Source organism: Electrona antarctica (genome assembly GCF_951216825.1).
Source record: "Electrona antarctica genome assembly, chromosome: 4".
Taxonomy (NCBI): domain Eukaryota; kingdom Metazoa; phylum Chordata; class Actinopteri; order Myctophiformes; family Myctophidae; genus Electrona; species Electrona antarctica.
The window spans coordinates 36,136,245-36,152,112 of NC_136809.1; the positions used below are offsets into that span (position 1 = coordinate 36,136,245).

General features: G+C 41.8%; 1 protein-coding gene across 1 annotated transcript; it reads left to right on the forward strand.

Moving 5' to 3' along the window:
* The first annotated feature begins 1,468 nt into the window (after positions 1–1,468).
* On the forward strand, positions 1,469–14,607 carry stx10 (syntaxin 10). The gene is made up of 9 exons (XM_079499166.1): positions 1,469–1,605; positions 2,474–2,549; positions 4,935–5,028; positions 6,918–7,012; positions 7,541–7,603; positions 7,718–7,822; positions 8,512–8,618; positions 9,961–10,055; positions 11,146–14,607. Exons 1-9 carry the CDS (start codon positions 1,571–1,573, stop codon positions 11,220–11,222), a joined length of 747 nt encoding a protein of 248 aa, XP_079355292.1. The 5' UTR covers positions 1,469–1,570; the 3' UTR covers positions 11,223–14,607.
* Positions 14,608–15,868: the final 1,261 nt, after the last annotated feature.

The window sequence follows — 15,868 nt, forward strand, 5'->3', positions numbered from 1 at the left end:
TCAGCATGCATACATTGGCGATATACTGATGACATCAGGGATCTCCATTATGGGAATAAAATGGACAAGGACTGACCGACCATATAGCCTATAATATATGATTCTGCCATTGACCACCACTATGAATATGTATATCAACATGCCCATATATGGGCAATTGGTCATATACTGATGACTGGGATCTCCATATAAGAGAATAAAAGAGACAAGGACTGACACATACAGAGATCTCCATATATGGGCATATGCCTAAGGGACAAGGGACAGACACACAGATCTCCATATATGGGCATCAGTCACATCAACAGTAGTGACTAAATTTGACTGAGGGACTGCCATTGGATTTTTTTGAATTTTAGTTTTGTCATGTCATATGAAAGCAGGGAATCATAGCTTCAAATTGACATATTGGTTGTTCAGTTTGACCCACCAGTTTTGGAGATATGGCTTATAGAGTAATGTCTTGCAGAAAACAGCGAGTTGAGAAAACAGGCTTGAAAGGTTCACTTCTGTGGTCTCTAACATTACACCTAGCTACATGTTTGGGCATTTATTTCATATTTACATGTCGATTTCAGACACTTATTTCAGACAGGCTCTACTAGTATGTGAAGAGTCTGCCTGTGCTATTAACTCATTTTGAAAAAATGACTTCAAAGATGTCATCTTTGAAGAACAATTTGTTTTAACTTACTTCCTCTCCTCCACATTTTTGAGTGCTCCTCTTCCTTTTTAATTAAATGTTTTGTGCTTTGATGCTTGTTAGCATCATTGTATAATCGTACCACTTTACTATTTGCAACCTGTTACGTAATAAAGTTCAATCAATCAATTCACCTTTTAGACATTTGTATCTCCTGCGAGTTATTCTCTGTGTTTTTCTATAGCCTAGTATAGGCCTACACGTTGTTATGATATTTCTGAGGAGCTGTCTGACCAAAAAGACAGGCTGCTTCTCAGCACTTGAGAATGGAAGGTCTCTTCTGCCTGACTATGAAATGTGCCGCTCCACTCTCAGCCAAAGTCAGAATGGACTGGAGGCCAAAGTTTATAAATGTGTATGTGTTCCATTCTACTGCTATATGAGGCCATGGTCACTGCCTGATACAAGAACCCTGGGAAAGAGTGAGTCCTGCTTAGGGCAATAGCAACTTGACTTGACCTTGCTGTATGAGCCTTCATGCTGCTCGCTTACATAACAACACTGAGGGTCTTAGTACTAAAATCATAAATTATCACTCATTTACTTTGCTTGCTTGGACATTACATTACATTCAGACACATCAGTCATAGTAAGATTAATACAAAAATAGCATCATTATGCTTAAATAGAATTTCAACATAAAATACATTTTGTTTTCCATTACACTATAGCAACTAAATGAATGCTACCTTTATATATGCCTGGCTGCTGCTGCATTTGCATCATAGAGATACAGGCAGTGAGTGATTGGAAACGCCACGTGCTACATGGCTCTGCGTGCTACCAACCAACCTTGCGTCACTGGGTCATCGGTCATCTGGATGATGCGCATGCGTCCACCCAGAAGTTGGAGCAGAGGAAATCAACATGTCGCTTGAGGACCCATTCTTCGTTGTGAAAGGGTGAGAGATGAGCTTTGTAACCAAGGCTTTATGTGAAGACAGCTCCTTTATTCAATGTTGACGTTGACGTGTTTCATGTTAACAATAGCAACCACCATCTCGGTTATAGCAGCGTTCAGTTGTAGGAGGCTAGCTGTTTAGCTAGCTAGCATCAGATGCTACAGTTGTACAGTTTGGGGGTGGGGGTGCGGCTTTACACCAAAGTGTCGTCCTCTGTGTAAACAAGTCTACAGCAGTGGTTCTCAAACGTGATTGATAGAATACTTTATTATATTTTGCAAACAAAAAAAGCAAAGCACAAGAGTGCAGTTTAATACAAATACAATGTTGAAAAGGATTGAACCCAAGAAAGAACTATGTATGTATGGCCTTTTTCAAGAACCCCCATGACTGAGTGTATCAATTTTGAGTTGCAGACCTGCAAAGGTCCAGACCATTTGTACACTCAAGAGTTACAGACCTGTAAGTGTCCATTCAGAGCCCCTCAAGGAACCCCAGAGGGTCCCTGGACCCTTCTTTGTGAACCACTGCTCTACAGTCTTAACAGTATAATGGTTTGGTTGTAAACTTTACAGTCTTTACGACATACAGTATAAAGGTTTAAGTTGTATGGTATGTGTTTATGGGGGTGCCGCCCCCAATCATTGCAGTCTGTCAACCAGTTCACAGAGGGTTGTCAGATTACAGAAGGTTGTGAAATGTACTCTGATTTGTTTTGGTTTTGGCTGCTGCTGTTGTTGTGGAGAGATCACCACCAGATGACTGGTCGTAATCACCTCCTTAAGCTGATACTTTTACTTCCTTGTGTGTGTGTGTGTGTGTGTGTGTGTGTCTGTGTCTGTGTCTGTGTCTGTGTCTGTGTCTCCAGGGAGGTGCAGAAAGCCCTGTCCCGAGCACGGGGTCTGTATAATCGCTGGGAGGAGCTGTTGCAGGAGGGGCCACAGGTGAGTGACGTCCAGCAGCCGGGGGTGTGGAGTGGGACATTTTGTATATATATATTTTTTTCATTGGCCTAAAATATTGTCTTACATACATTCATGAATCCACTTGCTGACCGATTTGTTTCTATAGGGGTGTATATGTGACCAATAAGGCAAACATGTCAAAATTCCGTTTAAATAGCATGCATCTAACTAACTAACTAACTAACTAATGTCAAACTAGGGGGTTTTCATGATTCTGAATCCATTCCAAGCATTAGTTTTGCACAAAAAACACTCCCATGGGCTAAAACGGCCATAGCCGTCATCACAAAAATGTGATGAGGTCAGCACATTTTGGGCAAGTGGCTATGGATGTTTTTAGCCCATAGCTAATTGTGGAAAACTAATGCTTGGAATGGATTCGGAATCATGAAAACCCACTAGTTTGACATGTCGCATGCTACATAACGCATAATGAAAATTTGAAAATCTTGCATTTTATATAGGTTGTTAATGGTATGGTCACATATACCCCACTATAAAAATACATTGCCAGCTCAATACCGACAGCCAGTCAGCAAGTGGATTCATGAATGATCATATCTTTGTCAATTTGTTTTAAAAAACTAACAAATTTCCCACTTTAAACAAAAGAAGCCTGTTGGCTGCTGGACTAATAATCCCAAACTATTAGATAGATATATACTTTATTAATCCCGAATGAAATGTGTTATGTCCAACATCTCCAGTGCAATACATACATACAGAATAAAAAGAAGCATGATGAACATGTAAAAAATACATTACATCTTTGAAGAATAGACTGCAGTAAAAACAATAGCTATAAGTTAAAAAGGCCTAAATTAAATAAACTGAAACTATACTTATATTGTAATTGTGTGTTCAATCAGGCATGACATAGTCCTTCTATATGATACGTGTTTGGATAAGTGTTTGTTGAACACACACACACACACACACACACACACAACCAAATAATACTGGTTATTCAAAAATAGCAGATCTACAAGTTCAGTGCACCACTTTGTGCGAGCTTGTACATTTGCTTTGAACATTTTTGGAAAAAATCTTGAAAGTGAGAACTACTGATCTAGAAGGCAAATCAATGGGTGCCTGCAGTACCCCTAGGCTGCAGTACCCCTAGGCTGTACAATCATTACTAAACACCATATTAACCACATTCTTTCACACGTACAACAACAATAAGCACAATGAACAACAATAACATGGACATGCCGAGGCATGCTGGGAATCCCTCCTGAGCCAGTTGCAAAGAATGCCACAATTATTATACACAATGGTTTTAGTCACAGAGAGTCCAGACTGACTGTTGAGACCGTTTGGCAGTCAATCTAACACGACCTAAGGCTGTCAATGAAAATTCCATTTTCAAAATAGGATATTAAAAATGTTCTACATCACTTTTAAATTTTTATTTTCATTTAGAGGAGCAAATTACTTTTTACCTTTTTTTTTTCAATTAATTTGTCCCCACACACATTCCTGTGTTGTCACTACTAGACTAGTACTGTTGTTGTATCCTACTGACTCACCTGCCAGTGAGGAGCCCCAACCGGGAGGACGTAGGGCCTTTGTCCTACTCCTCCCGCCCAACAATCCCCACTGACAGTTGGCCACCCCCAGCCCGCAGGAGTACGTGCAATGACCAATATCACCGTCCCCGTCGGCTTCCCTCCCCCGCACACGGGCCAATTGTTTTGGCATAGACGCCCGACAAGGCTGGATGCACCACGGTGGATTTGAACCTACAACCTCTGTGGTGGTGGGCAGGGACTTTACCCAAGCGCCTGCACAACGTCACTTTAATTGATTCAAAATAACAGGTCTAGCTGAAGTGGGGTACTGATGGCAGGGGGACTGCCCATAACTCCGACATCCCTTTATGCCGACTACGTGGCTTCGCGTGCGGGTAGGGTAGGGACAGGGTCAGTAATGCCGCGAGTCAGACCAACGCGACGGGATAGGGTAATGGAGATCTAAGAACAAAGGTGGACCGTGCATGGGGGAAGGAAAAGCTATCTTGTGGCTACTGTGCAGCCTAACGCTGCCTCCACAACTGGCAGCTACAAAGATACAGGCTACCATTCATTTAATTGAAAATGAATGGTAGCCTGTATCTTTGTATCTTCATGTCGCTGGCTTCCATTGAGAAGCCAGCGACATGAAGATACAAAGATACATCCTACATTTGTAGGTGCTACAAAAGGTACAAAGCTACAAAAAAGGTTGAGCTGGTTTCAACTTCAACTACAAAGATACAATGCTACAAATATGTGTAGCTTTGTATCTTTTGTGCCAGTGTGAACGCAGCATAACATTTGGCTTCTGGTGAGGTAATCAGCAGTTGCTGTTTTGTGTTCACAGGTGAGTCAGGATGAATTGGATTGGAGCACCAATGAGCTGAGGAACTGTCTACGAGCCATAGACTGGGACCTGGAGGACCTCAGCGAGACTATTAGTATTCTTTTCTCAAGTACCGGTATATCGCTGTTGTCAGGCAGAAACCTCTGATCTCTGTATTTAACGTCTTAACCCATTTAGACCTGAGGCTGATTTTAAAAAAGGCTTCTAAATCCTAAAAGTTTTCAGAAAAACTGTTTTTATGTCAGTGGTGCTCAACCTTTTTCATGTCCCCAAAATTATATGAATTTGGCCGCCGACCCCCATCTGAAAATATGTAGTTCCAGGGACCCCCAGAAGCAAAGATTTGAGTTTAAACGTTTAAAAGAAGAAAAGAATATATTCAAAGATTGGCACCACATTCTCACGATAAAAAAAATAAATAGCAGAGGGTTCCAGCCCAGAGATTGTCTGTCCTGATGAAGGTCTAATCGACCGAAACGTCGACCCAATAAAGAGCAACATTTTGGCAAGTGTTTGACAGTGTGTGGGACCCTTTGTTTTTCAAATATACCCTTTTTAAGTATTACTCCAGGGTTCCACCACGCGTATAACGCTAAACCCGCTATTTGTTTAATGTGTTTAATTCGCCGTTTTAAAATAATTAAAAATAAATTTGTCCCGGACCTGGTGACGAGGCCGTCACGTTATGATGACGAAACCGGAAATCAAGTCATCCTCTGGGCTGCTAGGGCTTCTGGGAAATTGAGCCCAATGCATGTGCACGGGCCGTTTGTTTAGACTACAACATGCTGTGCTTCTGATCATCATAACCCATCAGACTATTTTTCACTGGATTTTCGTGGTTGAAAGCTGCAAATACTTCAGCGTATGCTCTAAAGGTAATAAAACAATCTCGGCAGCGTAGAATATTGGATTAAATAGCGAGGAACACGGGTTATGCAGTAATACTGTTAACGCCTATACTTGATCATACTACAGCGTCACACAAAAGCATCCGAAGTAGTAGATCTGCAAGCTTGAAGGGTGGCATGAAAAGTTATGACTGAGTCATTCTTGTGTTTTTATTGTCACCTGTAATGACATTGCCGGAATACGGGCGCCCTTAAGGTAGTAACCTGTCCAGGACCAGAGCTACTGTCTGTGTGAGGTCAACCTTTGTTTTCATTCTGTTATGTGCACACAGCATAGACTGGTTTCTTCCAGTTTCTTACACATTGAGTATGAGTCAGAGAGCCGGAGGAAGTAGACTCACTGACCTTCTGCTTGTTTACATAAAATAACAAAAGCAAGTGTGCGAAAGTCATACACAGTTAAAATCCCTAGTGCTAATTGAACTCGGGAGAGTAGAAATTAAACCAAGTGAAGACTGAGGAGTTTGCTGTGTTATACTGAAGTAATAATGGCAACAGCCAACATATTATCGGAAGATACTGAAGCCTGTTTCAATTAGGAACAAAAAGAAAACAAACAAATCCATCATTTATTTTTGCAAGATGTGTAGATTACCGGAGGCTACATTTGACCTCAATGAAAGCTTGGTAGATAGACATGCTTTCTCTTCCTTGTGGTACAGCAGTGGTTACACAAGATTGAGGGTTATGTCACAGGCAAAGTCATGATGATTCATATCTGACCTTTAAAGAAGTAGTTCACCAAAAAATATTTTTTTATCAATAACACACCCCATGAAGCCTTGGAATTCATGGAGATTTCATTGTTTTTGTTGCATTCCTAATCCTAAAACAATAATTTTATTGCCAAAAGTATTGGCTCCATGAATTCAAGGCTTCATGGGGTGTGTAATTGATAGAAAATAATTAATTATTTGGTTGAACTACTCTTTAACAAACAAAAATATGTATATTGAATTTGTTTGTACGTGAATATGTATGGTTTGCTTTGTATTAAGTAGCATTCAGTATGCACAGATGTCAGATAAAGTACCGGTATTATGGGTGCGTATGGAATCCTTGACTGTGACAGGTATTGTGGAATCCAACCCTGGGAAGTTCCGACTGGGGGAGAATGAACTCCAGGAGAGGAGAGCCTTTGTTGAGATGACCAGGCAAGCTGTACAGGTGTGTGCACGGTGGTGGTGATTCACATTTTTTACTTCAAACGATCCCTGGCTAATAAGCCTTATATGCCCTAATACATTATAATTGGCCTCTATAACTATAAAGAAATAAAAATGAAATAAAAACACCTTAAATATTTTATTTATTTTAGAATTATTTAATCTTTCAAAAAAATTAATAAAAAGTGCAATATTTGCCTCTGAGATGTAGTGGAGTTGAGTGAAGTTTTGAAATGTGAAAATACTCCAGTAAAGTAAAAACGTATGTACAGTAATTGAGTAAATGTACTTAATTCCCCATCCCTTTATTTGACCTCAACAGGACTGCTGTTCCTGAAGCAGACTAAAAATCACATTCTGTTCTTTTAGAACATGTAGTCTATATATCATTTGCTATCAAAGCATGGCACAGGAACAAATTAAAATATTACTATTATTTTTGCTCAGTCCTATTAGAACCATTGAGGAGTGTGAGCTGTTAACTACTCCCTTTCTTATTTGTCTTTCTTTTTTTTCTTTTTTTTAATAGGAGATGAAGGAGCAGTTGGCTAGCCCTTCTGTTGTGGCTCAGGCTGAAAAGAAGAACAAACAGGTACGCACACACGCAAGCGCAACCGTTTACAGTTCACACTGTAAACGGTTTGTCATACAATTTCTGCAAACGCTGGCTGACTCACAAAATATATCCTCCTCTGTGTTGGCCCAGGCTCTGTTTGCTTCATCGGGCCAGGACAGCTCCTCCACAGGTATGGAGGCTCACCTGGTGTCTGCCAACTCCAGGTACATCCAGGATCAGCAGGAACAGCAACAGGTGAGCTCATGGCGCTTATCTTATCTTTATTGTACTCCTCAAAGTATTCAGTTACATACTGTAGGTCACACTGCATGTCAGCCAATACCAGAGTCTGCTTTTGAGAAGAAGTCTTTACTCTTAACCACTTAAGCCCTATGTCATGGTATGACGGACGGTAAAAAAAAAAGAAAAGAAAGTAGACTTACAAGCTCACAATGTATTGTTAGACTTGTTTTCTGTTGATGACTGCCCATATTTCTGAGCCCCAAAAAATATTTCTCATCTCAGTGTTGTATTCATTTATTTAATTAATATTTACCAATAATCAAAACCAAGACTTTGGCCTGTAGTTGGAGGACAGTGTTGTTAATGTTGATTGGCAGTACAATTAATGGGTTTGGAAGTTTGACAAAAAGCGCTAATGGGTTCAATTCAATTGAGCGTAATGAGAGGGGACAGCCCACCACAAGAATGTTGCCTTTTTATTGCATTTATTTTTGCCATTTTTATCGTCAGTCTGTGAGTCCCTACCCAGACAATGTGATTCTCTAAATGAAGGGGAAAGGGGATATAAATCTCTGTGGGTTATATGGTTTGATTATTGCCATATCATTAATCACAATTATTTTGCCACAATAATTCTGACATGTAATTTTCATATCGTCGCGTGTGTGTGTGCGTGTGTGTGTGTGTATGTGTGTGTGTAGCTCATTGTGCAGGAACAGGATGAGCAGCTGGAATTGGTATCTGGCAGCATCCGAGTCCTTAAAGACATGTCCGGACGCATCGGGGATGAGCTCGACGAGCAGTCAGTGTGAGTATGGAGCGTGCACGTGCATGCATAGTATACACACAAATCCAGGGCAGTACTTTTTTTTAAAATATATAACCGACTCTTGACTGTTTGTGGCTTGTATGTCAAAGTGACTGGCAGAGTAAGGAAACTTGTGCATTTCTATAGCGTCTTTATTCTCCAAAGTACATCACAATTAAGCAATATTTCACGAGAGGGTGTGCTTTCCCGTGATTATTGGCAGGACAGCGTTGCGGTAAAGCACACCCTCGAGTGTAATATTGCAATTATACAAGTTACCCTTAAAAAACACCCTACTCAATTTCATTGTAATCTGCATTTTTAATGCCAGATTTCGCCATTTCTCCAATTCCCATGCTGCCGCTCAACCTGAGCCTCTCCCCACCCAATGCCATGCTCAAATCAACCTGAGCCTCTCCCCACCCAATGCCATGCTCAAATCAACCTGAGCCTCTCCCCACCCAATGCCATGCTCAAATCAACCTGAGCCTCTCCCCACCCAATGCCATGCTCAAATCGCTGCTGTCGGGGGGGGAAACCTTCCAAGTCCCAAATGTTCCTTTTTAACGGTTTAAACAGGTCGCATTGCCTGCGTTGTGAGCTTGTAGATCTGCTATTTTCACTACTTTTGTGTGACACTCTTGCATGATGATGAAGTAGGTACTTCAACGAAATAACAAATATGGAGATGCAAGGTTTCTGCCCAACAGCGAAGACAATGAAAAAGTGTCAAGTGCTCTCATGAACCAGTTTGACTTCCCGTGTAAATTGAAACTTTATTGATCCCCCGAGAGGAAATTCAGGGCGTTTGTGTCAGCTGAAAGAGGTTGGTACACACTGGCTGAGTGAGTGAATATACGATATCTTATTTTGGTGTCTTGTCTTACAACCATTCCCTTAGGGGGATTATAAGATACCAAAAACAGTTCTATACACAATAACATATAGCTAAGCAGCAGTGTGATAGTTAACACATTGATTGCCAGGTATTAATTCATTCATTCTCCGCCACCGGCAGTGTTTTTCAGTGTTTTTACCTTAAGCACTAGCATATTGTACCGAAATAGTCAAATGTTCAAGGAGCCATTTGAGTCTGTGTCTGCATCACTTGAACCATACCGTCTTATTTTTTTGACACCTCTTAAATATTTTTAAAGGCGAAGGCCAGTAAAACAAAGTGACACTCATTCTTCGATTCAGTTCTCAAGTACGTCAGTTTTACCCCCCCCCTTACTAATGGCCACTCATGGCGCTGAGACAAGCCCGGCTTTGCTTATTTACAGTAAGTGAATGCGTTCCGCATGGTGTACTGTATGAGGTGCTGTTTTTGTGTATCGTTTAGGATGTTGGGGGACTTTGGAGATGAGATGGACCAAACTTCAACCCGCATGGACTCTGTCCTTAAAAAGCTGGAGAAGGTCTCGCATATGACCAGCAGTAAGTTACCAGACTGACACATTGAGACATACACACGCACACACACACTCTCGTGCACGCGACAAAAAAAATAAAAATATTCCACCTAATCTTTCTTTAGTTTGTTGGTGACAACATCAATGATGTATATTTAAGACAGCAGCAGTGCACGGGTCAATTCTGATTTAAATCAAAGCCAGCAGCTTTGTTGATGTTCTCTTTGCGATATGACATGTTGGATAAATATAAACTTGCATCCGCATTAACCCGCATTTAAACCAGAGAAACGTATTGTCTAAATCCTAATTTAGAAATAGTCTGTCGGTGGAAACCGACAGACTATCCAAAACATTTCAGGATTCAAATTCAAAAATAGAAAAACGGCAAGCTCAAAATGCTTCGCACAGTGTTTCGAGCTTGTAGATCTGCTGATCAAGTAGGGGCCAGGGCATTGACTTATGAACAGTAAAAATACGGAGATAAGAGATTTCTGCCTGAGAGCAACAAAATAATACCAAGTATATACACACCTGACTAGCCTTGATGCAGCTGCGGTGGAGACAAATAGTGCATTGGAGACTCAAGTCTCTAAGCTCTCCTAATTTAGCCCAGAACATTGAGATGTTCTTATGAATGCATATGATCTCATCTACCCACACCTCGGTGTGATGTATTCAGGAAGTCGTTTTCTTTCTAACCGAAATAAAGGACCCAGCTTGGGCATGCACGCACGCACGCACGCACAGTCGCACACACACACACCATTTTGACCCTAACATAATGTACATGTATCTGCTACTACAAATACTATATCTTTTGATTCGATTTTTTACCTGTATTTATTTTTATTTTCTCCTCTTACACCGACTTTTATCCCTGTTTAGGACAGGGGTAGACTGATGCAAGGTTGGGGGGTTTCCCCTTTCACAATGTTTCACAAATCTTTGCTTTAATCCCCATCTGCCCTGTGCAACCGATATCCTACAAAATGATAGGAGTGCACACGTAAAAAGAAAATATATATATATATATTAATTTCACCCACTTCTTTTACACCGGTAAACCTGTGATGTGACAATGAAAATTGATTGTGATTGTGTGTGTCGTTCAGGTCGGAGACAGTGGTGTGCCATCGGTATCCTGGTGGCTGTCATGATGGTTGTGCTCATCCTGCTGTTTGCTCTCTGATGCTGCTGCTACTGCTGCTGGGCATCTCCTCCAGTCCACCTGCCCCCCATCTGTCCCCGGGGAACCAGGGGATGGAGGAAGGGAATGATCCACGGATGGACGGATGCACAGAAATAGAACGGATAATAACCGAAAAACACACCTCACCACTCACTCCCACAATCCCTTTCTCTAATCGCACAGAGTGAAATGTTTTGTTTTCTTCCTTGGGGTTTCTTTCAATGATTCTAATGTATGTACGCCGCAGGCCGCAGCCTTTGTCATTGATATGAAGGGGGGAGGAGATGACACTAATGTTATTTCACATGCTTGTGTTTCTTCTAACTGTCTGGAATGATGGTACTTACGCAGACGGAGAGGGAGATACAGAGAACACGAGAGGGGTGGGGGGGGCGTCAGTGTTGCCTTAAGTATATTTTTCTACCTTTTGTGTAAAGTGCAGTATGTCACGCGCCTATATATTTGTATTGTGATCGGGGGTGGGTGTGGTTGGGGGGAGTAACTCCAGCCAGCTGCCACATGGCTGCTAAATTGTAAGCTGTGGCTGTTCAGATTGTCAGCCAACAAGACAAATGAATCCATGGTCCCTCCTCCCTAATTATGATAACATTCGATCAGGTCGGGTTACCTACCGGCTAGTCTGCGTTCAGAATGATGCGCTAACCCCCCTGGCCCCCACCCCACCTCCAAACTGGGCATGCACAGCAATGGCTTGAGGCTTTCTGACCCAGTTGTACAGTTAGTTGGTGATATCCTTGACCTTGAGCGTGTGTCTTTGATTGAAAGGGTTTTGTCTAATGACTGATGCGAGCAGAGCAGGGGAGGAGACTGTTGCTTGCTGGGCAGGACAGGACACAGAAGCCTTCGCTGTTGATCTGGGTTCCAGGCTCCCTCTTGTGGAGTGTGCAGGTCACGCGTTTCGTTGTGTCATGTCAGGTAAACATTGCTCATGGTGGGCTACAAAGATTGTGTAAATAGGACTGTTTTATTTTACTTTGAATTTATTGCATAAATTGATTTTATGCTTATACTAAGTGCTGTGCTTTTATCAGAAACTAGAAGGGTGCGCTCGGTTGAATGTGCATCTCCGCCAGGCCAGGTGGAACTAGTCCAGGTGGACTAGGCTAGTATGTGACGTCGGTCAGCTATGACATAATATCTACAGGTATCGTTGCGTTTCCATTAAGCCGTTTTGAAAATAGGAAGCACATTTTCAGAAATTCTAAAAAGAAAAGCACATGGTTGGCGATTGGCTTGTCGACTAGCTGTCCAGAGGCTGTCTTTTTCAAACAGGCTGATATGATAGTTATGTTTAATCAGGTCAGACTTGGTAGGCTATTCATTCACCGGTCTAATACAAATTTTAAGCTACTGTATCGATAGTCATGCGAGTTAAATCTTTGCCACTTCCTACTTCAAAATGTATTGAGGAAGTGTTTAGTGCATTTCATTAATAGATGTGTGTTGACAGGGGCTGGTTTTGTTTCCACGTTAGCCTGTAACGGATTTAAAATCATTAAAATGTAGACCACAGGGACGAGGGACCCCTCCGACTTTTAACGGCTCAATGTGCGAATGGACTTGATAATTGTCCGGTGAATATACATTTTGGACGTGTTGATGGTGCTCGCCGCTTCCGTTGTGGACTACCTCCGTTCCGAGGTGTTTTGGAGGGAGAGTGTTTGACTTGGAAATATACATTGACCGATCGAACTTCCATGATCAACGCACTACTCGGCTTCAAAACATTCAAGACCGCGCTGCTAGGATCCTTTAGTAAGTGCTGGCCACCCACCCTTCTCCACTGGCTCCCCATCGCATGTTTTGTTTTCTCCAAAAGCGATATCATGCAAGTTCAATGCTTCCTAATAAAATAAAATAAACGCCTCGATGGAAACACAATTTATGAAATATGAGTTGGACAAGGGTTCAGCCGGTTCCGACCACCATTCACTTGATTATAAAATGAATGTTTGATATTTCCTTGTAAGTAATGTGCGACTGATGGGTCAAGTGGTTTGTGAGATTGTCCCCGGACAGACGGGTGAAAACATCTCCAGCCTTGCCTTAGGCCTGGTCGGAGATAACTACAAAAAATATTTGTATCCCAATTCTTAACCGTTTATTGCTGGTTTCTTGTGTTACATGATTCACCACATATAACAGCAGCAGCCTTGGAGGCAGGTGGACACTTTAACAGGTCAAATATCGTTGCTGTCGGGCAGAAACCTATTTTCATAAATAAATGCCCTACAAGATCATATTTCAGCATTTACTTTTGAATTTGAATGAAAGGTTTTGGACCTATGAGGTTTCCACCTGACAGGTCATTTGTTTCTTTGAGATAGTTGGGTGTCCAGTTGGAGCTTTCATAATGAAAGACCTCCCATCACTATTGCAGTTTGCTCTAGTCTATTTGTGCGGTTTCTGTATGCTTTTCTGTGCATATATTGACACCTTACCTTTACCTACCTTGCCAAAAGATGCTTAAGAGAATGTTACAGCTAAGCATGTGGTTTTAAGTTCCATTTTAGTTCCCACTGTACCGTCGGTACATTCAGTCTAATAAAAAGAGATTCAAATTTACTTTGATGTAGCCTAAATGTTCTGGCAGTCATTGTGTGGTCATGGAAGGGTTATTTGCCATTACTATTTAATATTTAAAACTGGTGTGCATGGCCACATTGGCCAGTAACCCCTAAAACAACGGTAAATTGGTTAAAACATGTTTGTTTCCTCCTTCATATTCCTTATAGATCTTCTGGCCTACAATCAACTGAGCTTGGTCTCCCTCTATGATATAGCCAATGCCATGGCCATGAATTAAGATGGTGTCATTTTAGACAAATCTGGTTGAGTCTGGTTTATTCTGGCCATTAGGTAGAGAGAACTGCAACTTTAACGGTTGGCTCTCATTCACTCCAGTGCCAATGATCAGCTCGAAGTTTGTTAGTTGTCACCACTAAAGATGAATCATGTACGAGCGTATTATGCAGTGTGGAAGAGTAATGGTATCTACTAGCCAAATCTCTCTTCTGCCAGCCAGCTAGACGGGTACTGGAAGTAACCACCACAAAGATCTACCTGCCTAGTAAAAAATATGAAGGAAAATGGTAGGATTCGGATTGTACCACATACTGTGTTCTAACAACACTTTGCCTGCCCAGAATGTATGGTGTAAATATAAATTATTCTTTCTCCTTTTTTACAATTTTAACCCATCCTGGCCATGTGTGCATTGCTGTTGCACAACCCGCACCAGCTTCTGTCTGTATAATGCCCTGTATTGTTTTGTAAATGTTATACTCTAAATACTGTAATATAATGAAGTGGTTGCCTTTTATTGGACTTCCAATTGTTAATAAATCTCATTATACTTTTACAATGACTGATGTCCGTTCATGTTTGTATGTCAGTAAGAGCAGCACGTTGGGTCTTGCGTGAGCGCTGTTGGGTTTATAAAAACGTAGGGTTCACTTTACACCAGGCCAGAGCTGTGTGTCCGGCCACTGTCCAGGACCCCCAGGTGGAGTCCAGCCACTGTCCAGGACCCCCAGGTGGAGTCCAGCCACTGTCCAGGACCCCCAGGTGGAGTCCAGCCACTGTCCAGGACCCCCAGGTGGAGTCCGGCCACTGTCCAGGACCCCCAGGTGGAGTCCGGCCACTGTCCAGAACCCCCAGGTGGATTTCGGCCACTGTCCAGGACCCCCAGGTGGAGTCCGACGTCCCAATAATCTGACATTACTAATGGGGTGACCAGATGTCCCAAGACTTTTCAGGCGTCCCACAAATTGAGACCCTGACCTAGATTGTGGCTGGCAGGCATCAGTGTTCAAATGCCCTAATAGTAGGTCCCCTAATAAACTCGGCAACAAAAGTTTGGAAACTTAAAATTTGGTCCATTATTTCGCCAATTTAATAATACCAATTCGTATTGTATTTTATAGCGTTTTAATCGTTGATTAGTCACCTTTACAACAAGGTATAGCTTGTAATGATCGGGTGTTCGTGGGATGAGCAATACAGCTAAATGTGTGGGTAGAGCCTCCAAAAGAAATGCCAAAATGGCAAGTGGTGTCCACCGTAAGATGAACCTAAATAGGTTTGAATGGGGTTTCTAGGTGAAAGTATGTAGGACTAGTAGCATGCCAAAGTTTGTGCTATTGCCATTGAGAATGCATTGGGCGTTTAAGTTAAATAACTCAGAAACTACAAAACATTTTAAAGTAAAAAGTTCCAGCATGTGTCTCCACAGTAAGCTGAATTATAAAAAGTGTGAATGGCCTTGACAGCCCATACATCCACACAGAAAAGTCTTATCTGATTGCATTAAACAACATTAAACAATGTTAAACTCACTTTGCCTGTTGCTTTGCCACTCGATGTGCCATTCACTTTAAGCATGCGCATGCTCCCAATGTGCTGGTTGGTGCATTGCATGGTTTCCCCTATGTGTGTGTGTGTGTGTGTGTGTGTGAATGGGTGAATGTAATGCACAATCTATGTAAACCTGTAAAGCCTTGGATAAAGGCGATAAATGCACCACTTACCATTTACCAATCAGCCAATCCACTAAGCAACTCAAAACCAAAATGGCAAGTGTTCACTCTTGAACACTTGCCATTTTGGCAAATCTTTTGGAGGTG

Coding starts and splice junctions, on each gene's coding strand:
- stx10 (XM_079499166.1), top strand. CDS start 1,571: ATGTCGCTTGAGGACCCATTCTTCGTTGTGAAAGG. Junction 5,029..6,917: donor GGACCTCAGCGAGACTATTA/GTATTCTTTTCT, acceptor TGACTGTGACAG/GTATTGTGGAATCCAACCCT. Junction 10,056..11,145: donor GGTCTCGCATATGACCAGCA/GTAAGTTACCAG, acceptor TGTGTCGTTCAG/GTCGGAGACAGTGGTGTGCC.